This window comes from Pygocentrus nattereri, chromosome 8 (genome assembly GCF_015220715.1).
Source record: "Pygocentrus nattereri isolate fPygNat1 chromosome 8, fPygNat1.pri, whole genome shotgun sequence".
NCBI lineage: Eukaryota > Metazoa > Chordata > Actinopteri > Characiformes > Serrasalmidae > Pygocentrus > Pygocentrus nattereri.
Genome location: NC_051218.1, coordinates 10,630,812 through 10,653,656, shown reverse-complemented (window position 1 = coordinate 10,653,656; position 22,845 = coordinate 10,630,812). Strand labels below are relative to the sequence as shown.

Here is a 22,845-nt window from a genome sequence, read left to right as displayed (position 1 = left end):
TTAGTAAGGAACAAGAGAAAACTTTAATGCAACAGTGAAACTTCCTCTTGCCCAGTGTTTCCAAACCCTGATCCTGTAGTAGCCCTGCTCTGTATATTTCACTGTTTTCATCCACTTCAGTTCAACGGATTGTTAAAGAGATGAGGAATCCGCTGCGTTACCAGGAAAACACTGGCATAAATACTTCAGGTAAGAAAAACAAAAAAAAAGGGGTTCATAGTCTTTAATGATAAACAGACTGATGATTACTGGTAATGAAATCTTGTTACATTAACATTAAAGCTCAAACATCTTGCCTTCTTTATTTTGGCTATACTGGTTTAATGTTTTGGTCAGCAAAGATGTGCTTCCCCTGAGAAACATGAGCTGCTACCACATCTTTCCTAACTGCTTCTAATGCAACATTACTAGCCAGCTCAACACGCTTGGAGGTGAATGCTAGCTGCAAATTCTGTTGAATAACTTGATGCTAATATAGTTTTTTGTGTGCGCTTCCATGTGCATATATCAATTATTTTACCACAGCTTTAACTGTGCCTCAGCCAATCACATTTTCAGATTTTATAAAACTGATTCATTGCGAAATCAATGCAGGTCAATGTCCCCCTTCAGATCGTTGTTGTACTCCCCTGAGAAGCAATAAGCAGAAGCTTACTGGAAACTCTGCCGTGTGTGTATGAGGCATGTTCCTGAGTAATTATTCCCAGCCAACCGCTCCCTTTCCCTGCCTCCATTCTCACTGAACACCAGGCCAGTGGTCAGTCGGGAGTCTGTCTCTGATCGGCTCCCCAGCACACACACCATCCCCCCTCAGGCCAGAGCAGCTCCTTCAGCGGCCTGAATCGTCCACACTGCAAATGCTGTGAAAATACGGCTACATGCAGGAAACAACAGGGCTCCACTTTGACTCAAACGATCTGAGTATAAGGGCAGTGTACGCAATAACAAGCAAGGAAGCGACGTTGTGTTGTGTGTGCATGTGTGGCAACAAGAGGTGGCCAACTTCACTCCACCCTGACTGGCTTCAGATGTTTTTCTTTGTGGGCCTTTAACTGAAAAACGACAAAAAGCAGCTGCATACAGCCATGCAATAACAGCACAGCACCTGACCCTGACTCATAACCACGTCTGTTTGGGATTTAACACACTGTGCACAAAATACAAACTCAAGCATGTCAAAATGCCTAAGGAAATAAAAACAGTTAATGATGAGGGGTGAGAGAGCTGAGCACAGCGGTGTGGTGTGCAAATTCCAAAAATGATCAAGAGAGTGAAGTGAATCCCGCCGGATATGAGACTGTGCATGAATTTAATTCATCACTCCCAAAACAATCAAGACAGTTGGCTTATTATCTAATGATGCACAACGATACTGTAATCATAATCATATCGGTGTCAGCAGATAAGTGCTTAAAAACATATCAGACTCAGGTAGTCGTTTTGATTTGACAGATATTTCAAACCTACATTTATTGATGTAGGTTTATTGATTAACAAATATTGTGTAAAACAACGTCTCTGGCATCAAGCAAAATATCATTGCTGTCCAAAGAAAACCAAGAATCTCCAATATAGTAACTTTACAGGAGAGGTCAAAAATGTTCTTTACTTTCAATGTAAGATAATGTAAAAATGTTTCATTCCAAGCAATTTTGAATCATTTCTATTGGTCCTATCATCATGGAATTTTCATACAATGTAAAGTACAACTGCTGAGCTCAAATGATGCAGAAAAGTACAAATAAAAAAATGGAGAAATGTTATTCATTGAACAGCAAGAATCCATAACCCTTTCACACAATAACTTCAAGTGAAATAGCTTTAAGAGGCAGACGTCTGGTTCCTATCACCACCACAGTGAAAAACTCAGTACGTTTCTCTGGAACTAAGCATTTCACATCAAACCACTCTGCGTAACTTTGTTCACATCTCCACCATGTAATTCTGCAGAAATGTTTACGAAATTGGAGGAATTCCGCTTTAACCTATAGAAGTCAGTTATGACAACAAAAGCACATAGAACTTTATTATTAATTATATCAAATATGTATGTTTGTAAGCAGAATGGGTGATATTTTATAATTTATTGCTTGATTTACATGCAAATGTATTTATAGTCTTATGTTCTGGGAAGAAAAACTTCCTTAAGATTTTTGCCATGTTTGTCATGTTTGCCATCAAAACAGAAAACAGTCAAAACTGCAGACTCGAATTGGTCAATACTGAACATAAACTGAATACGAGTGTAATTAATTGCATACCTCAGTATGTAACTATCTTATAACATAATTACAAAGCAAAAGAAAAAATCTTGCCTATGTGTTCATTTTATTTGAATATTGGTTGATTTTATCGGCCAAACGATACCTTGGTCAGACCCTAATCTAAATAAACTGCGTTGCCATGACACGGTTAAAGAAGCTACTTTTTTTGACTTGCTGTTGCGCTGCCAGGATCTTAATTAACGGTTAATGGCATATTGCTGGACCCACTTTGACGTTTTCGTGTTGTACTGATGATGTGTGACAACCTGTTCACACAGCGACACTCTGCCTTTTCAGCGGTTCCTCTCTGTGGGATCCTTCTTGGGAGAAGGTGGCTGCATGAAGCCAGAGGCCTGGGGGACACACCAAACGCAACATCCTGTTTACACTGTACGTATGAGGGCAAGCTTCAACTGAAGGCTTTTCAAGGCACTGCATACAAGTGCAGCCCGGAGTAGCTGCTGCAAGTTATCAAAGCCGCTCCTGTTTTCTTCACAGAAGAGGTTGCAGGGGGATGCAGATGATGAGGAAGTAATCACTATATAGGGCAGAAATATATCAGTAGCTCAAACTACTCTTTAGACGTCCAAAAAGGCATGGCTTGAAAAGTAGCCCTTGTGCTGTGCAGAAGCAGTAAACAAGCAATGGTTTCACTCTACTGTAAATACCACAAACTGAGGCCTGTAAAGCTTAAGTTAGGCCACTCCACCACAGAGCCTTTTTCAGAGCGTGAGGAATGGAAGCGGAGCAAATAAAGAGTAATTCAGAAGAGGGGAAATCCCACAGCAAATGACAGGGATCAGCATCCAAACATTATATCCAGGACATAGACTTCTGCAGTGGTTTTAAACGCACAATGAGCCTGGCTGTCGCAAGACGAAGACGTCTTCCATGGAACAATTTAAAGTGTGAAAGAAAACCAGATTGGTCTTGATTAGCTGCCATGCCACACAGATCAGCTTAATCATCTGACCTGATGTGTGATACATATAGAAGTACATGCTTGCCTTTGCCAAGCATCCAAAATATTGCATTTCAAATATTACATTACGGACATGTTCTTAAATGGTGTATGCATTAACCCTCTGTTGCTCAATGTTGCCTCAGGATAACAAATGCATTTTTCTCACTTTACAGTAAAATGATCATTATTAATTAACACAAAGGGTTAATAATAAAGTTAGCATTTTGAAAAGACCAACTGAATCACATCTGTCAGAGTGTGAAGTTCATCTTTTAACATCTGGGATCATACAACATTTTTCTGTTAATAGAAATTGAGTAAATATGTTTGTTGCGCTGAAGCAACACTGTGTGACATTGGAATGGATATGGCCAGTAGCATGTGAAGTGTCACTTGTGCGGCCACTTGAAAGATCATCACTGATTTTTATTAATAATTATTTTTGTGTTTTTATTTAGGAAATCTAACACATTTAATGTTTAACCTAGTAATTAAACTATAAATAATAAACAATCAATTCTGTCATTTTAGCAATTGGCATGCAGTATGTTTTACAGGTATAAGCTGTTTAGTCAATTCTGATTACATGAAAATTACTCAATTCTTTTTAGGTTTTAAAATGTTAAATGTTATTTGTGGCTTTAAATGATAATTTGGCATGCAGGAAATCAAAATATTACTTCACAATGTTGCATCACAGTAATATGGTAACACTTAAAGGAAAATTAAAGTGTTCTTTTTTTATTTTTTAAAGCATTTTTAGTATTTTAAAATAAAAAGATTATTTGAAGTTTTAAGATATGTTCATTTTTGATTCGCAGGTTTGTTAGTTTCATTCCAAATATTTAGATCATCATTTAATTTCTCACAATGTTTTCGGGGGATTATTCTGATGTTAGGCTAATAATTGGGTCCACTTTACGTCAGAAGCATGAATCAACCTTTTTTAACATTGCTCCCATAATGCACGCAACAGAGCGTCAACTAGACCGTTTTGCTTGTGTTCGGTTCGTTTAAGATCTGTAATGACAGGGATAAGACTGTTGTGTGGTTCTGGAAGTGGGATTAGACTGGAACTAGCCAGCCAGGTCAAAGTCTGCGCTGTGTGCTGAAGAGGAGGAAGTGACCTTCTGAGGCCAGCAAGTCTAAATCCATCTCTTGTTCATTAATTCAAATCAGCTCCAAAAACACACTGGGGTTTTGGATGCCATGAGACGACCAGCATTTGAATAATTGGTCATTTGACTGGTGGGACATTTTTAAATACATTATATAAAATTACAAAACAAAGGAAGCATTTTCTCTAAATAGCAGGATGCTTATCCTAAATGGCAGCTTGGAACAGAACATGTCATATACCATGTGCTACACCTAGAGATCTAAATGTCCCATTGTTGATGGTCTGGCGGTATGACCGTAATAAAACTATACCTGTGTGAAAGCATTGTCCTGTGTTGTGGTTAAAAATACCTTTGGAACTCAAATACCATCTAGAACTCAAATTACATTTCAAGGAGACATTACACAAGTTACAACAGCATATATAACGTAATACGCACAATCTATAAAGAGCTACTGGAACCTCCAACACGTCCAACGTCACTCCGCCACCACACTTGGACTGACAACTCTGGCTAACAAATAATACTAATACTGTCTGAAGAAAACACTTGCTAGAAACCATGACAACATATCCCAAGAGTAAGGCGGTCCCTCTCCGCCGCAGGGCCGAGGGTCACTCCAGTGCATTGGGGTTCACTACAGTACATTCAAAAAGCGAACCACTCACTTCCTGTACATAATTGCTTCAGATACACACTGGGGTCGTTTTACTGTAACACACCACTGTTACAATACATACTGTAATATATGCCTTATGGAGTCAATACTGTTTGCAATCTGTAAGGCCTAACAAGGCCTAATGAACCACTCAGATGAGATGTAGTAGAGCTGAGTCTTGAAGACACTGAGGATCGAGTTTATGAACAGGGTCTAAGCCTAGTTCTGAACTACAGGGGATTGTGAGTGGAGAGGAAAAGAAAATGGAGTACAGGACTAGGCTTGATCCGTTACCCTGAAACTCAAAAGATGCCCACTTGAGACTCCCAAGTGGGACAGCTGTGCAGCAGAGAAGCCCCTCCAACACTGAATTTATCCCAGTATCCCAATGTACAATGAGTCCATTCAACACAGAAGGGTAAAAACAGAGGGCTTGCACAGAGAGAAACCCGGAATCTGACATTACCTAGAGCAACTACAAGCATGAGCAATAAAGCAGTTTGAGGCTGAAGCATGATCTACAGTTCTCATCCATCAAAAATGAAGAGCCAAAACAAAGCTAATGGTTGCTGGAACCACGTCCGAGTGGACGGTGGTGAAGAGAAGAACCTGAGGGAGGAACGTAGGAACGTTTGCTACCTGTGTCCCGTCGTTGTTGTTGGTTTCCAGATGAAGACCGCAGAGAGGCGAATGAGGGATATTTTCAGGCTTTCCCAGTCCGCTCGTTCATGTGTGGCTCTTGAAAGCAACAGTGAGAAACGGCAGCAGCTCCTCGGCAGGACGCAGCGGTGGTCTCGCCTGCTTTTCCGGTGTGAAGAGAAAAACAGCGCTCGCTTCACAGCAGCTAACCGACGTGCAGCGAGACAATAGCGGGAGGCGTGAACCGAGGAGATGCTTTACTGTCAAAACCCCGAGCTACGGCTTCAGTTCGTACACCAACACTGAAGCTGGGGCGGAGAAAATACTCCAGTAGAAGGCAGGAGGAGGTTTCTGTCTGTTACTGAACGCGTGCAGGTTATAAACGGAACGACAGCAGAGCTACGGGGGGGTTTGCCCTGCTGCTCGCTCGCTCTCTCTGTGTCTCTCTCTCTGTTTGTATTCCTGTCTTTGTCGGGTTTTTACATTAGCTACTCTACGCTGCTGCGCTACACTCTTAAAAAGATGGCTCTTTATGAGCCATTTAGCGCAGGGAACGGTTCTATTTAGAACCATGAGTTCTGTGCTGAGCCATTTGCACGCTGAAATGCAAATGTGTTTTATATCGAGCTATATAGATCCTTGCATAAATGCTGCACAATAAAGGGTTCTGCTACAAGCTTGACAACGATAGCAGAACCATTTTGGTGCTATTAACCCGAAGAACCATTTCACCATGCAGTGACCTAAAGCTTGAACATGTACATCTAACCCAACCCTAAACCTTAAAGGGGAATTCCACCGATTTCCCAACATTTCTGCACAATTAAATGGTCTACGATGTAAACAAAGTAATTCCGAGTGCTTCGTTCTATAGAGACTTACTCAGTAAATTGTTCTCAGTAGTGGTGATAGAAGTGTTCAATGCTTCTACAAGATATCTTAGATAGTTACTACGTGAAATGGGTAAGACTACGAGTTTTGAGTTTTGTGGTTTAAAAGCCATTGATGGCAGGTAGATCCAAGAAAACATGTATTTCCTTTAAATTTAACCAGAAGTAACATCACATATTGAAAAATAAAAAAACTTGGGTAGTCGTTATGGTAAATAAAACGGCTATATTCGAGTTGTATTGTGATCCCTGGTTCCCATCACCAGCACTGTAAAGAAATGTGGAGTCTGTTTCTCTTCTGTGCGTCATTTCATCCCTCGATAGCTAAATTGTGCGTATATTTTAAAAATCAGGAGAACTCCCCTTCATCTCAATCAGAAATAAAAAGTTTCCATACACTATAAAACTTGTCGTTTGCACAATCATGAGGACATCCAGTCCCCACAAAGCACAAAAGTGCGCATGCGCGTTTCTAATAACGCTGAGGGGAGGGGAAAAAAGCCACTTCACAGCAGCGACACCCTCCGTTCAGCTGAAGAACTGCCGTGAAGGGGAGATGGAGAGTAGATTTATTTATTTATTGATATTCATTACCGAGTAATACCAGAGCCAACATTCTGATATCAGTGCTGATACATTAAAGTCTTCTTGTGCATGACAAAGGGGGATTTCTGTGATGTATACAACGTTCATTTTAAATATATTTTGATATGTTGCAGTCTAAGAACAACAATAAAACAAGCAGACCCACCACCATACCTTTACAGAGATCAAATGTTAGACTACATGTTTGATTAATACACAGCAAAAAGGATACTTAAGATTTGAAGGAGAAAAAAAATGCACTTGAGTCATGAATGCTTATTCGTTCCCTTTATTCATTCAGTCTCAGTTAACATCCTACTGAGAGGTTAAGGGGTTAATACCTATGTATGGACACCCAAACCACTCAGAACAGCAACATTATGCATGATTATCAGATCTGTTCCTCCCCAAAACAAGTCACAAAGTAGTCATGTGCTAGGTTATAGCTTGCGATTCTTTATAAAGAGGTGTTCAAAACAATGAATCAGATTGTGAAGTGACTTCTGTTGCATGCTTTTGTCAGAACAGACAACAAAAAGAAAATATCAGCAAAAGAGAAAACTGAAGCATATTCAGAACCTTTTTAATCTGATCAGTGAACATGACTGGACACAATACAAGGCCCATGACCTAATATGGGCTTTTTCTGGCCAGGGCCCAACACCAACTGTCTTGGCCGACACCGTCCACTTCACATATTGAAAGAACAAAATTCGAGAAAAAGAAGAAACCTTGAGAACTCGGAAATAGACATCAGTTCTTATGAGAACAGCATATGACAAGAAAAAAAAATGAAATACTAAAGCATCAGAGCTATACATTATAGCCAAATGCCAGAACAGTTGAGAGGCTCAGTCAGTTATTGGTCTGTTTCAGGAGTAACGAGGAAAAAAAAAAAGCCCCTGAAAACGAGTTAAACCTCACATTTAGGAATGCTTGACATACAAGTGCATCCTTTGCACCCAACTACGTAAACTCAGTGCACGGACATCACGCGCACTGTTACAGTTCAAATGCAAAATCATCCAGCAGTGACCTCTGGAGTGGTTTCTGACTGAATTATAGCCAACTGGTGAAGGCTGGAGGGAAAAAAAAAAAAAAAAAAAAAAAAAGACATACAACACGAGGAAACTGTCCTCTCTGCAAAATGAAGCTCTGCATCTCTCGACACAAAAACAATTTCTAGCTTAATTATAGATTCCCAAAATTCCAAATGTTGCTGAGCTTTTAAAATGAGGTTAATCGAACGCAGAGGAACAACTAAAGTCATTCTTTAGGAATATCAGGAAGATTCCACTGAAGCATTTTCCTGCTTACAAAGCACTTGTTGGGCTGCAGATGCAAAATCTTATACAAGCAGCAAATTAGACCTAAATTGTAGAAAGCCAGCTTCAGAAAAAGGCAGGGCTGAAAGATTCATTACATTATACTGCGGCTGAACAACTGAAAGTGCAAATTTCAAATCGTAAGACCTGTAATTATTTACTTATGAACAATTTGTCTTAAATTGGTGAAGTTCAACCTAATATCAAGGAGCTTATGAAACTCTTGTAGATGAGTTAGACGGATCAGAAGCAATGATCCGAACATTGGCACAACCGCAACCAACTGGCAGTCTGGCACACCTACAATCAGTATTAAAGCCAGTAAAGTGGATGTGCTCATTGTCTTGGCCTAGAACATAATCAAAATTTAAATTGCATACTGGTCAGACGCTTTGCACAAATCGTTCAGCCCTAGAAAAAAAAGAAAATAAACAAAGAAAAAAGACCAGTCTATGATCAGACTGGCTTACAGAAAGCCTCCTGGCTTGAAATACACAAACATTAGCGAATATTCTGATTCCACATTGCTTCATAGCTGCATAGGTTGAAGGTCCACTTACTACATGTAATATCGTGAAAGGTCATGAAACGACCTAGAGAACAACAGAACAGTTGACCTTGAATTACAAGGCTGAGGTCTCATTTTCAGCTGGACAAGTGAGAGTAATTGCTTGAGTATCCCTACCTGGTCTGTGCTGATACTACACGTCACCCTTCAGCCAGAAAAATGAAGTTTTAATTATACACATATAGAACTGTAGCTAGTGCTACTGTAGTCATCATATTTGACCCATTTAAATGTCCAGATACACCAATGACTAGACAAAACCATGATGTGCATTTGGCACTTTTTTCCAACTGCCTTCAGCAGTGTTTTCACTACGACAGCACGATGCCTAGCGTGCATACACATTCTTACACTCCTCCCGATAGGTGAGAGATAAAAACAATGTAGTCGACCATTTGTATTCCATTAAAACAGACAGTGTAATCTTGAACACCATCCTTTAAGATCCTTCTTCTCCACTGATTAATGCAAGATCTTCATTGCATCAGCAAACACTATGTTGGATATAACCACAAATGGAGACTACAGCAGGAAGGGAAAAAACGTATGATATGCAATGTATTAATATCGTCCTCCATTAAAGAAGCAACATGTACAAATGCACTTGCTTGCCTTTTGCTTGCCACATATAACCATGTACACAAACACGTACGCAACATCTTTGCAAATTTCACAAAAGTTGGCCCATCTGAGGTCCACTAAACAGTCGCTTTAGTACCACTGTCACTGGAGATAATGGGGGGACAGAATGTTTTTCTAAATAAAACAGAAGAGCTGCTTATGAGTTTCCTTTTAGACATAGATCACTGTCAACAGTGGCATTTGAGGCATCTGAGGCATCTTTGTTGAACACCATCACTCTTTCCAAAAGACTGCATTATATGGGGGGTTCAACCAAGTAAAATTGCAAGCTGTGACGTCTCCAGGTTCCCCAGCTGACAAACAAACAAGTCTAAGTGCAAACTTCAAAAAGACAAAATGTCATACAACAAACAGACAGGTAGAATAACAGCTGCACGAATCAGAAAATTATCACATACTTAAAAAAAAACGTATCCTGCAAAAGATAACTAGTGTGAAGAAAGCAAGACGTCACTCCCTTGAAACAGCTGAAGAATGAAATATTTCCACAAAGCTTTGTTTCTTTTGAAACACTGTGTTTACCTGGAAATATTGCAAACAACTTACAAGTTCATAAATATTTTCCCCCAGCAAATCCAATTTTTGAATGGAAATATCCTCTTAAAGAGATGCATCGCTTTAAACCTTTCAGTTAGAATCAGCTTATCATCTGCATTCCATTCAGAATGAAATTCCCCATGTAAAGGGGTCCGAATGTTATCATCATTGTGTACGCTGTCATTCCAAATTAAGCATACTTAATGCCATACAACACTGTCATATCAGACACACAAATTATTCCTCAATTCATAAAAATAAGCCTTTCAATAAACTCTGAGTAACATCTGTTGGTATAAATCAGTTTTGCCGAAAAGAAACGTATTAGTTTAAATTAGCCAATCACTCCTGCCCAATGAATAAAACCAGGCAGTGAAGTACTGAAAAAGCTCTCATCACATTAAGCCAGTTACTGTAGATCCCACAATACTTGGTCAACAGACAGCCAAACAAGGCTTTGACTTCTGCCTTTAAAATAAAGAAATAAACTGCCTTGTGCTCTTTCAGTGTTTTAGTGCTGACTTTGATCATACTGGCACCAGCTTGAAAAAAAAGGAAATCCCCATATGCAACAGATATTTACCTTTTCAGTATGAGGCTAAAGTGAGTCTGTCTACAAAAGAACTTGAGATGATGAACATAAAAAAAAGAATCTAAGCAAATCAGCATTACCACTGAAAATGTGAGTCCCAAGCAGTGTCTGTTATAATGAGATTTTTACAAAAAAGTTGAAAAATTGTGTCTCTGTGCAAACAGATCTGAGCCATAAAAGGTCAAACCACACCTTTAGTCTGGAAAGACTATGAAGCATCACCCAAACAACTGTTCAAATTAAAATTAAACGTAGAAGCTGGCAGAGGCTCAATGCTGGTTCCACAGAAGGCTGGTGGGAGGACGCAGCCATGGGCAAGCTGCTGTCCTCTGCTCTTCTTCCCTTTCACTGGAGCCTCACATTCCACCTCTCTTCTGTGTTTGTCAATCATTATGTAGCTTCAAAAAAAAAAAAAAAAAAAAAAAGACACCAAAAAAAAAAAAAAATGCTGGATTCAGTACCATAATGGAGCTTGATCATTGCAAGGCTTACACTTACCTCTGTTCACCAGCTTGGAAAATAAAAAAAAGAAAAGGAATTTAAGGCAGGTTCTGGCTCAACGACCCTGTACCCTGACAGAATAGGTCACGGATGAGGGCTACAGTCTGCTTACGCTGAGTGCAGTGGGATAACGAACTTACAGCCAAAGGGGGAGTGGTACTTGATGCCCACTTCCTGAAATACTTGCCGGGGAAGGCCTATGTCACACAGGTAAACACGGCCTGCTCTCTCCGGCAGAGAAAGCGGAAGCCCCAGGGACAGGGACCACTTAGCCTCTACAGCTTGTTCCTGCCCGTTCACTGGAGGATCTATACTCAGTACAGGGGCTCGGTTCTGGTTAGCCCAGTCAGCAGCAGCGCGGTACCACGGCTGGTCCCTCAGGAAAGTGTTCTCATGAGAGTCGAGGCAGTTTATGACCAGGTCCACTGGGGTATCTGGTAAGTCTGAGAGAACACAAACATGTTACTGGTGATGCAAAGAGCATAAACATGACAGCAATTCTATTCATAACAAAAATCAATTTCACAAGCGAACAATTTCTTTGACCAGAGATGTAACAACATGCATATTTTCAGATACAATATGATTTTCAACTCTGAGATCAACATTCAATCCAATAACAGTAAACCTCTAACAATGCATCTCGTAAGTGTGTGTAAAGCATAAGCCCTTCCCTCACCTGCTTCACTTTGCACCCAGACCCATTTGATTATTAACAGTAATTTCCATGAAAGATGACCAGAAGGCACAAAAGGGAATATCTCTGATAGCTATACTGTCAATATACTGTCAATTTTATAATCATTACACTCTCACCTTTAATGCTGGAAACTTGTTTTCCACTCGTCTTGCTGAACAGTGTTAATTCACTGGTGATAGCTTCCAGCATCTTAACAAAGTTAGGGAGGAAGAGGACAACCTCCACTTCATGGTTGGCCAGGTGGCGGCCACAGCTGATCCCCTGAGCTCCTTGTACATGTGGCCCACAAAGCAGCGCCACTGTTGGTCGCTGGTGCACATTCTTAGGGGTCAGTCTAGAAGAAGGGAGAAAAAACAAACAAACATGGAGAGAGTTCAGCAATAATAATTTAAAAACTACTGTAAGAATTTTTCCAAAAAAGATGTAAGCCTTAAAGCTCCAGGGAACTAAACCCATGTATCTTTCCAAGTAGATTCATCTTGCTCTTGTGGGCAAACAATATATATGTACAAAGTATATCCTGTGAATCAGCCTTTCAATGGACTTTGGAAAGGTATTCATTTTCCCAACAAACTCCTCTTTCAATGTAAACCAGGTTGTCCTAATATGGATCACATGTACATAAGCAGCATCCTCAACAATCATAAGGCTGATGTGGCTTGACCGGGCCACAGCTTGACAAAACTGTGTTCCCCTACAGTTTCTCTATGTTCGAGGTGGAGAAATGTACTGAGAAAAAGCTAAAAACCAAGCGAAAGCTCACTTAGTACACATAACTGAGCTTTCAAGGTAGCTCATCTCTCTGCCTGTCATCCGTCCACTCATTCAATCGGTCACGCCAGCATTCCCTAAATGCACATTTAGCAGTAAAGTGAATAAGACCATGTTTATCATTCAAACTTAGCTGGATGCTATTCAGATTTTAGTAGACTTCTAACATCCCCCATAGCACCTCATACATCTTTCTATACAGTTACTTTACATTATTTTAAGGTTACTCACCTGTTTGGGCCTCCGAGCAGGGTAAGTGCCATCTGGCTTGCACACACACCAGTCATCTCCAGCCTGCGCTCCAGAGAGAGACCATAACTTTCTGCCACACTTAGCAAGCGCTTGTGCAACTCGTATGAAATACTGGGGACCACCAGCCCTGAGTCTTGTAAAAGAGAGAGAGAAAAGTCATGATTTGACCATAGCATCATTTTATGTTTGACAGAATGTGCAACAAATAAAGGCCCAATCCCATTTCACCCCTTGCCCCCAACACTTAGGCGTACCCCTCTGCTTAGCGAGTTCACGTCTAGGGGTAGGGATGTCCCGAATGTTGTTGAGATGGAGGGGTAGGGTGAAGTGTTAGGGCTACATGGCTCTTCAAATGGAGATTTTTCAGAGGCACACTACAAACAGAGTATTATGAGAAATTTCCCAGAATGCCCTGTTAATCATCTACAAGATGGCTGCACAAGTGACCAAAGAGACACAAGAATGTAAGTATTTCTCTGTTTAAAAGCCGGTGTATTGTAAGATAACCATTGTAATAGGATTTTATGGTCATTTCCTTCATAACACGCATACAAATCGCTAGTAATATGCTAATGTCTTGGTCACTACCTAGCGAATTTTCCCGTTCCACCTTAAATGGTGCAGCAGTTACGCTCTGGTACCTGAGGTCGCTGCACCATTTAAGGTGGAATGGGAAAATCTGATCATGAAGCTGGCAATTAAAAAGCTAAGTTCAGCTTCATATCACCGAAGAATTCTTGGTGGCGATAATAAATAATTGCCCCCTCTTTGAAGGCGTATGATGCCCTAAATGTATTTAAACAGTGAGGAGCTGAACTTTCCCTTCCTCTGGCATCACTACAGCCTGGCAGGGCTAGCAGAGCAGTGCTAGTAGCTGGTAATGAAGTAATGTAGTTTTTTTGTTTGTGCTCTTTTTTTATTCGGTGACTGACTGACTGATTGATGCGTAAAACTGAAGTTGTGAATGAATCGCGAGTGCCGGTGCTTTTCAGTCTCCTTCAGATAAAATGCAAATGTCAATGTGATATACCATTACTGTTATAGCCTGGAGACAAAGCAGGAAACCACGACCTGATTATTTTTCCAGGCTATTTTAAATATGATTCACCTGTCCTGTCATGTGACACACAAGTGGGATCACCACAGCTGGAGGCGGCATATTGGAAATGGCTGGAAAATCTCATCCATTTACGTAAAAATCGCTGACAACAACTGATGACGTTTCTGGGTCTTGAAGGGTTGTCCCATTTTATAGGGGGAGATTTCAACCACTACCCCAGTTTCAAGAGGGAGGGTTACACTCGAAAACAAGGGGTAGGGGTAAAAATAAGAAATGGGATTGGGCCAAAGTCTACATTTTACAAATTAATAACAATCATAACATGTTTTCCAATAAAAGTTACCAGTGCTATACTCGTTTGTCCCTGGCTGAGGCACAATAATCTGCCGGTAGACGACAGGCTTGGCTTCTAGAATGTTTTCGTCATGGCGGTAGCGTGAGGGCGTCTGCTCTGCAGGAGTTCCCCGTGACCGGGAGCCATTTCCTCGCCGATCGGATGACTCAATCTGTGAGAAGACAGCTGCTTTGTCAAAGAGAGCCAAGTTGCCTTCAAAGTCAAAGTCCTCATCAAGGACGTCATCCATGCCGTCACCAAAACATTCATCGTCTTTATTCTTCATCTGACCATTCTTTGACCCGTTCTTCTTCGGGGTGGCTTGATTTGGACCCCTACTGCTAGAGGACCCTGCAAAAAAAGCAAGAAAGTCACAAATACTCTTGTTATTCCACTGATCAGTGCTTGAGAGCGTAACTCTTAACTGCATGTCATTTGTGCTCCTCTGGACACTCACAGGAATTGTGTCTTCGTCTGAACCCTTTATTCTGCCCCGCCATGTCTACATGGCGCTCTCCATAGCTTTTGGAATAGTGCTGTGCAGGAGACATTCCCCCCTCCTGGACTCTGGGTTCAGCTTTACTCGGCACAGTCACAGGAGCACTGTTGACCTGGGCACCACCCGCACAACCCCCTCCCTTGTCCTTGCGTCCATTGTAGCCAAATGAGGAGGAGTTTGCATCAGCAACACTTCGCTTTGTGACTCCATTGGAGCCATTACGGATTTCCAAGATTTTGAGTTCTTTGATGTCCATAGCACTGTGAAGACACCAGAAGAGAATTAGCATTAGAATTAGTGATGGGCATTATAGCTCTTTTCAGAGAGTCAGATGAATCGGCTCAGCTCACCAATAAGTCGTCTCTTTCAGCTCTCTTACGGCTCTTCATTTAACAGTGTTATCGGTATTTTTTTGGTTAGCTACTACTTCAACTTTGCAGTGACTACCCCACAACGCAAAACACACACAATCCAACACAAAATAACACAAACACACACAACATCTTTAACTCACAAACAACAACAAACAACGTTTAAGCCCCCTTTTCCAGAGGTCTAGAGTTTATTCCAGTGAACTCTGGTGCGGTCTGCACCCAGCACTGCATGTGGGTTGCATGACTGGTTCATTCTGTAATGTGACTGGTTAGATCTATGGCTTTACATCCCTTTCCAAGTTTCATGATGGCAATGAAAGGACTGCTGTGGATAAAAATCGCTGCTCTTTGCTATTTGAGTGACTTCATCCAAGGAAATTCATAAAAACTAGCAAATGGATGAAGCTATCACCTACTATTGTGCAAATATGTGTGCAGAAAAGTGACATGTGGAATTGTGCAAACAAGCCATGTTTCGGAAGGAATTCTTGTGTGTGAAAACAAATCATCGATAATGAGCCCCAGGTAACGGCAAAACTCGGAGTCCAGCGTTTGAAACAATGGAAAAAAACTCAAGTTGTTCAACAGTGCACAAGAAATGCACAGTTATCGTCATGAACACAGACAAACAACGCTCACATTTCTCACAACTTTACTTCGAACCAAGAACTGTGATGGTCAAAATATGTATATAGTGTCTTTAGTTAGAAAATTCAAATATATTAAAATGTGAAAGTGAGAGTACATTTGCTTATTCTGTGTTCAGTCTACACTCAGTGCAGTTCGTCTGAACCTTTTCTCTCTTGCACATACTGGACAGCACAACAAGAGCAAAAGGCAGTGTTTACGTCATTGCGCCACATTTATTTACTAGCAAGCACAATACTTCGGTCAATTACCCTCAGCCATGAGCCCCTCCCCCAAACGAGCCCAGAATCAGTCCTGGGTGCAGACTCAAGTATTAAGGAGAAGCGTGAAACCGCCTTTGGAAAAAGGCCAAAAACTGACTTAACATAAAGGCATGTGTTGGGAATAATTAAGGGTGGAACCATTTGTTTGGGCTTAATTTATAAAACAAACAAAAAACAGCTCCTCAATGGGAGCAGGCTCCAACATTCAGCTAAAGAGCCAACTAATTCGCAAATGACATCACGAATTAGAAAGAAACAAACAGATGTAAATTAAGAAAAGCTGTAACACTGCCTTGATTCTGGTATCTTACTACTGTGTAAACGTGACATATTGATTAAATACCTGTTTATTTTTTTTAAAGCAAAACCTGCAAAGGGTAGTTTGGAACTGAAAGTCAGCACATACCTGAAAGTGACCTCAGGCACTGGACACTTGACTCCATTGTGAAACGGCTGTCTGAGGGAGATGGTTTGGCTGGACTGATCAACTGAAGAGACCTCTCCTTGGTACACTCCTAAAGTCGCCCCACAGTTGATTGAAACAAGGCTGCCCAACCAGTCTGCTGCCATCCTGTCAAATGAAAGCTGAGTAATGTAGACAAGAACAAGACTTTAGACACTTCCAGGTGTGTTCAGTGAATCTTAAAAACCGAAAACATGGAGATCAGATCAAAAAAGTGCTCCGAATGTTTTGCACTAAATAGCCAACTTTTCCTTTCTCGCCACAAATAAAAGGCCTGAAAGAACACGACGCTATTTAGCTTCTCCAGCATCGACAAATTTTAGTCTGAGTGCAAAGACAAATACTTTTTTTTTTTTTTTTTACAAAATGGGTCAGTTGTAAGTAAGTTATCTATCTCCCCACGCCAAGATAGATTAAAGGTCTTCACTGAGCCCTGAACAGCGCACCTTCACTTATAAACGAAGCTGAAGTCAGCTTTGCCAGCATCTTCTTCGAATTTCCCCGTTCCACCTTAAATGATGCAGCAGTTAAGTTGCAGGTGATGTATTTTGTGTCGCGTTGAGACGGAGTTTGCTTGCCGCTGCGCTCATCTAACCTAGCTAACCTAGCTAGCATACTAGTAAGAATATAGCTACGAGGCTAAAGTCGGCTTCTTGCTGTCCAGCTTCTTTTTCGTATCTTCCCGTTTCGACCTAGATGGCACAGAAAGAGTGAAAAATTTAAGGTGAAACGGGGCAACTCGAACAAAAAACTGGCCAATAAAAAGACTTCAGCCTCGTAGAGTCTTAGCTAGTCACTAGCACGCTAGCTAAGCGTAGCGGCTAGCAAACGCAAGGTATCTTAACCAGACAGAAAATACAAAACATTATAGCCAACAAGTGATCAAATCTGTATCAACTATGTCAATATATAAACACACAGCATCTACGCCAATGCCAACAGACAATCCCGTTGTAGCTAGCGCGCTATTATTTAACGTTAAAAGGACGAACCGAAAGGAAGGCAGTTATCAAAGTTAGCCTGGTAACCTGGCGTTAACTACTTTGTTACCATCGTAGCGGCTTCGCTACACATTCTCGTTGTCGCACGTTTTAATGGATTGATGAATTCATATACATACCTATAGTAACCCGAGAGTCTTATAAACACATGTACACGTTTTCTAAGCTGTGATTAGCTGTGATTTTTTAGACAATGTTCTCTCGCGTACCTCGACTTCTCGACTCGCTGGCCTGCTTCCTCTGTGTTCCCTCTCCGTGTGCGCTCGCCGCAGCTACTGCCCCTGCAGTTCAGGAGACAAATCGCTATCGGAGCAACAAAACATATTCAGATATCCACACATCCATGAATGAGAAGTATTTCGTCTTACTGGGTTTTTAACAAAGTGTACGTAAGACGGCAATCACGTAATTTGTCTAGAATTTGTCTTTTTCGATGCGCGCCGCGCCTCCGGCTCTGACAATTCTCGTCACATGACAACACAACAACAAAGATGTCTGCTCTGCAGCTCGGTCTGCTAACACTTTGACAGTGTCGCCGGGTCAGCGGCTGCGGATCGAGAAAATTGTTCAGTTTTCTTCTGCTGTAATTCAATATTTATACTCGAAGGTCCTGCTTGAGGTGAACTAGGAGCCAGACAGGTAACAGAAGTCTTTTTACGTGTAGCCAGCAGTCCAGGTCGTGTTCCCTGGGCTTGGGTTAATCTGACTGTAGCATTTCTGTATCCTGCTGCTCTTCTGGTGAGAAAGTGTCCGCCTTGTTTGTTCTTTTCCTGCTATTTGCCACGTTACAGGGGAATAACAGTAATTTATCAAGGTGTCTGAATAATTCAGTCCTTGAGAGGTAGAGTCGTTTGATATGAAGTGATTGGTTGTAGAGATTTCTTTACCATGGTTGTGATAATAACAGGGGTCACGGTGTCTGCACCGCAAATACAGCCATTTTATTCACTTTCCCAAAACACCAGTTAACCTTCTGACTTTTCTGTGATGATGATGATGATGATGATTGTAAAATAGCCATTAACTTAGAAAATAAGTTTACTTTGAGGACTATTTGCCTTACAACACCCTGCATGTAGGGATGAATTAAAGTAAAATACAATTTAAGCCAAAATTTATCAAAAAATATTTAAAAAAAACCAATGCGTCAGAGATCAGGCAGCATGTATCTAACCATTTCATGTAATAATTTTGTGTGAGGGAACTTTAGAGGCATTAAACTCAATTCTGACTTCTGTAGACTGGAGTATTTCACAGCAAACCACTCAATGACTTTATTTACATCTCAGGTTTTTAATTATGTATAATGTTTTATAAAATTGGTGTTAGTGGAGTTGGAGTTCCCCTTTGAGATGCAAACAAAACATTCAGAGTGGTTTGATGCAAAATTGCTAATTATTGATAAACATACAGCCTTTTTAAAAAAATATTTATTTATTTATTTTGCAGTGGTGGTGAGAGGAACTAGAGGAGTCCACGGTGCATATATATTGTCAGGCATTATTTGTAACCATTTTATGTACTTTCTAAGAGGCATTAAACGCTTTGGACATCTGGTTCCTATCACCACCACTGTGAACAACTCTGGTTCAGTAAGTTTCTTTAGCGTGGAGAATTTCACATCAAACCACTCTGAGTGACTTTGTTTTCCATTGTTTTACCAATGCATTTTATGCTAAATTTGTGGGGGAAAAAAACTGTGGATTTCCCTTTAAATGTTTTTGACAGTAGACTATACCAACTTTGTGTACTCAAGCACTTTGATTCATTTTTTTATTTGTTTATTGCCAATCATATATCCACTCATTCATGAATGGACATAAATGTTATATACATGTTAAATATTAACACAGCCCCTCATCTTCCTTTAAAGATTCAATATGGATCCGACAGCCTCTGGCATTTTCTGCAACAGAATGCTGAGCATGGTCAACTCGGAGGATGTGAACGCCATCATTCAAGCCCAGAGACACATGCAAGTTCTTTACCCAACAACTGAATCAGTTACAACATTAACAGCTTTCAGCCATTCTTGTCAAACAACCCAGAATACAGATATTAAACGATAGATAATTGTTTGTCTTTCCCTGTTAAGGTTGGACCGCTTTGAGAAAACCAACGAGATGCTCATTAACTTTAATGGCTTGTCCAATGTGCGACTGCAACAGATGAACGATCGCTTTCTGCTCCATACTCGCACTTTAGTCGAGATGAAAAAGGACTTGGACAGTATTTTCCGGAGAATAAGGTACTGTGTCCATAAGTTGCAACCTATTGTCTTGAAACAGGGACACATGCTGGGCAACCTTTAAGCATTATGTGTCCAGAGGTTTGTAGACCTCCCTTCTAATTAGTGAATTCAGCTACTTTAAGGGGCACCTATTGCTTATACAGTTGGTTAATTACATGCTCAACCTGTTGTATAACCTCCATAGAAAAGAATGGGTTGCTCTGGGGCAGCTGCACTTGAGCTAATGTCACTAGGTCACTATGCCCAGCAGACATGGTATAATGCTCCCAAGCACTGTGCTGTGGAACAGTAGAACTATGTTATCTGGAGTGATGGAGTGGTTTGTGTTCCACAACAAATCATCCAACATAAGTATCTGACTTGAGTAAAGCTCTTGTGGTTGAATGCCATCAAATCCTCACATCAATTCAAGTATAAAGCCTATCCTGAAGAGTAGAGGCTGTTGCTGCAGCAATGAAGGACAAACTCTCTATTAATACTATTAATTTCAGAAGAAATAGGATAAGCAGATGTCTACAGGCTTTTGGACATAGCATGTATGTATGAAATAATTGAATATAGCTTGTATCTTTGTCTAGGACATTGAAAAGCAAGATTGCTAAGCAGTATCCTGAGGCTTTCAGCAGTGAGTTTGCCTTGACTTCTTTAATAGTATTTTAATCATGCTACAATACATGCCATGATGACCTGTAACCATTTTCTGTTGTTCTCACATAATATACATTTATCTAGAACAGGACTGCGCCAAGTTGGCCTGTGAGAACATTTAATTCGGCCCTGCCGTGTTTACTAACCCCGCCCTCTTTCCCAATGAGAATACACATATGTTTATGCTACATTTCACTTATTAAACATGCTTGATTTGAAATATATCTTACTTTTGTATTTATATACCTCTATATTGTTTTGTCTTTTTTGACCCTGGGCTCACTACAATCATTTCCATTTGGCCCCCCCAAGACCAAAGGTTTGGTCAGTCTGGTGTGGTGCATTGAGTGCCCTGACTTGGCTTCTTTTCATGCTGTTTATTATTTGTTTGCCTACAGACATTCATGAGTCTCCCAGTCTGGAGGATGATGATGATGAATTTGACCCCATTCCTCCCAGCGTGGCCACCACCGCCACCACAACAGAACAGAGCACAGAGTCGTGTGACACGAGCCCTGATGTTATATCACCGACCGTTAGCCGCTGCTCTGAGGATCTCTCACAAGAGAATCCCGACACACCCACGTCTAACAGCCCCGAGAGGGCAGTGCTGCTGGATGAGGGTCCAGATTCAGCTGAGATCTAGAGTTTCTTGTAGACATTGCAGCTACTTTAGTACCTCAAGTTATTAGCTAAATTACTAGGCTGTGTCGCCTGAAAATGGTACAGTGCTTGCCAAATGTGCTTTTATGCAGTTATTTAAATTAGGATTTGAAGTAAATGGCACGTCTTGGTCAATTTTTACTTTTTTTATGTTTTTTATGTCTCAGTGAGCAATGCTGTTACACAGTTTATGTGTTTTACCATATCAGAGTGAGAGATTATTTATTTTTACCTTACATTAAAGTAGCATAACCTGCCATTTTGCTTTAAACACATTATTTTAAGCTCTAATCCAACACACATTAATTCTTGGATCTTTGACTGAAAATATATGGCAAATGTGGGGCATATTGAGTCAGTCTGAACATCATCACTCTGTTAAAACATGTTTGTTTAGATTTTATTGATAATTTTGATGATGAATCATGTTCTGTGATTAAATGTTTTTGTCTTTGTACAAATTGTAGTCATGTCCATGGAGAGGTAGACATCCAGGATCCGTACACGGGTAATTGAGCTAACCATGACACAGTTTCCCGAAATGATCATACTGTTGCAATTATCAATGCTTGAGAGAGTGCTCAAAGTGAAAATGAGGCAGTATCTCTGAAGTGGTAATTGTCTTCTGTGAAGCTTTTGGGAAATTGAGCAGCCTTTAATTAAGGTTGGTTTTGAGCTGGACTTGCTCTTGACCCCTTGCAAAAATGAATACAGGAATATTGTGCACCTGTAATGTACTCTGTAGGATTAATGTAGAACTACAGGACTTCTACAGGTCATGTTTGTACAGGTCATGTTTGCTGCCTCTGTACTGAAACTCACAAGATGATATGCTGTAAAAGTTGTATTGTTTATGCTTCCTAACCATATTATGTTATTAAAATCCTAAAACTGGTATTAATGTGTTTTAGATGAGTAGCATGCCAATAGTCTGCATCCAAAACCACGTCCTGTTATACTAAACAGTTGACCAAAATAGTACCCCACACATTGATTGCACATTCATTTGCATAGTGTGTATGATAGATATGGTGTAGTGTAGTGTGTGTTTTTGGAGAAAGCCAAGGACTTCTGAAGGCAAAACATGGATAATGTGGGGCCAATTAGGGTTGCAGCTAAAGTCTGTAGTATGCTTGGTGACCACTGCTCTAGGCGGAAATGACATGATTAAGTCGTGGCCATGACTTAGTCATCTCATTACAACGCCTTACTAAGTCGTGGCCGTGCACTATTTTTATTTATACAGTATGTCACCAGCGGGGCTCCGTATGTAACAGGCAGCCCTCTTAGTACTGGAAAAAGAAGGTCTTTACATAATTTAATAAAACAACACAACATAACTGAACAAATTACCAAACTGTCCATCATAAAAAGGATAAGGGTCACAATCAAAACATATCCTATCCTTTGCAGTGTCCTGTGATATTGCAGGAACTCGCATAAAAGTTGGGAATGCTTCCATAAGTCTACTGGAGGTTTGTCCTGTTCATTCTTCATATCTAAACTAAACTGGGCAGCATGCACGATGGAGCTACAGTATGCAGGAAAGTAGATCTCCAGGAGGAGAACTGGTGACCCACTGCTTCAGACATGAAAAGCATAGCACACTGGGGGGCGATATGCACACGCTGT

At 40.6% G+C, this 22,845-nt stretch overlaps 3 protein-coding genes across 6 annotated transcripts in view; 1 reads left to right on the top strand and 2 right to left on the bottom strand.

Annotated features, from left to right (window-relative positions):
• Positions 1-6,047, bottom strand: part of csk (C-terminal Src kinase) — a 36,498-nt gene extending 30,451 nt beyond the window's left edge. Inside the window, exon 1 of the mRNA XM_017690294.2 lies at positions 5,647-6,047. The gene's annotated coding sequence lies outside the window, so the exon portion shown is untranslated. The remainder of the gene's footprint in view (positions 1-5,646) is intronic.
• Positions 6,048-7,394: 1,347 nt separating this feature from the next.
• On the bottom strand, positions 7,395-18,005 carry edc3 (enhancer of mRNA decapping 3 homolog (S. cerevisiae)). Of its 3 annotated transcripts, none has more exons than XM_017690299.2 (7): positions 17,861-18,005; positions 16,594-16,758; positions 14,861-15,162; positions 14,413-14,754; positions 12,989-13,142; positions 12,103-12,320; positions 7,395-11,729 (listed from the first exon to the last, which is right to left on the bottom strand). In XM_017690299.2, the coding sequence occupies exons 2-7, from the start codon at positions 16,755-16,757 to the stop codon at positions 11,395-11,397; spliced, it is 1,515 nt and encodes a 504-aa protein (XP_017545788.1). In that variant the 5' UTR covers position 16,758; positions 17,861-18,005; the 3' UTR covers positions 7,395-11,394. The 3 variants fall into 3 exon arrangements, with proteins under 3 accessions (XP_017545788.1, XP_017545785.1, XP_017545787.1); XM_017690296.2 differs by having other exon boundaries at positions 16,594-16,772; positions 17,861-17,992; XM_017690298.2 differs by having other exon boundaries at positions 16,594-16,772; positions 17,771-17,867.
• Positions 17,938-22,110, top strand: kxd1 (KxDL motif containing 1). Of its 2 annotated transcripts, none has more exons than XM_017690301.2 (5): positions 17,938-18,036; positions 19,525-19,626; positions 19,747-19,899; positions 20,481-20,527; positions 20,949-22,110. In XM_017690301.2, the coding sequence occupies exons 1-5, from the start codon at positions 17,999-18,001 to the stop codon at positions 21,194-21,196; spliced, it is 588 nt and encodes a 195-aa protein (XP_017545790.1). In that variant the 5' UTR covers positions 17,938-17,998; the 3' UTR covers positions 21,197-22,110. The 2 variants fall into 2 exon arrangements, with proteins under 2 accessions (XP_017545790.1, XP_017545791.1); XM_017690302.2 differs by lacking the exon at positions 17,938-18,036 and adding an exon at positions 18,110-18,290 and having other exon boundaries at positions 20,949-21,196.
• The last annotated feature ends 735 nt before the right edge of the window (positions 22,111-22,845 follow it).

Excerpts from the sequence above, each read along its gene's own strand:
- kxd1 (XM_017690301.2), top strand. The coding sequence starts at position 17,999 with ATGAGAAGTATTTCGTCTTACTGGGTTTTTAACAAAGT. Across the intron at positions 18,037-19,524 it reads TACTGGGTTTTTAACAAAGT|ATTCAATATGGATCCGACAG; the intron begins GTACGTAAGACG and ends CTTCCTTTAAAG. Across the intron at positions 19,627-19,746 it reads ATTCAAGCCCAGAGACACAT|GTTGGACCGCTTTGAGAAAA; the intron begins GCAAGTTCTTTA and ends TTCCCTGTTAAG.
- edc3 (XM_017690299.2), bottom strand. The coding sequence starts at position 16,757 with ATGGCAGCAGACTGGTTGGGCAGCCTTGTTTCAATCAACTGTGGGGCG. Across the intron at positions 14,755-14,860 it reads CAGACGAAGACACAATTCCT|GGTCCTCTAGCAGTAGGGGT; the intron begins GTGAGTGTCCAG and ends CTTTTTTTGCAG. Across the intron at positions 13,143-14,412 it reads GACAAACGAGTATAGCACTG|ACTCAGGGCTGGTGGTCCCC; the intron begins GTAACTTTTATT and ends CTCTTTTACAAG.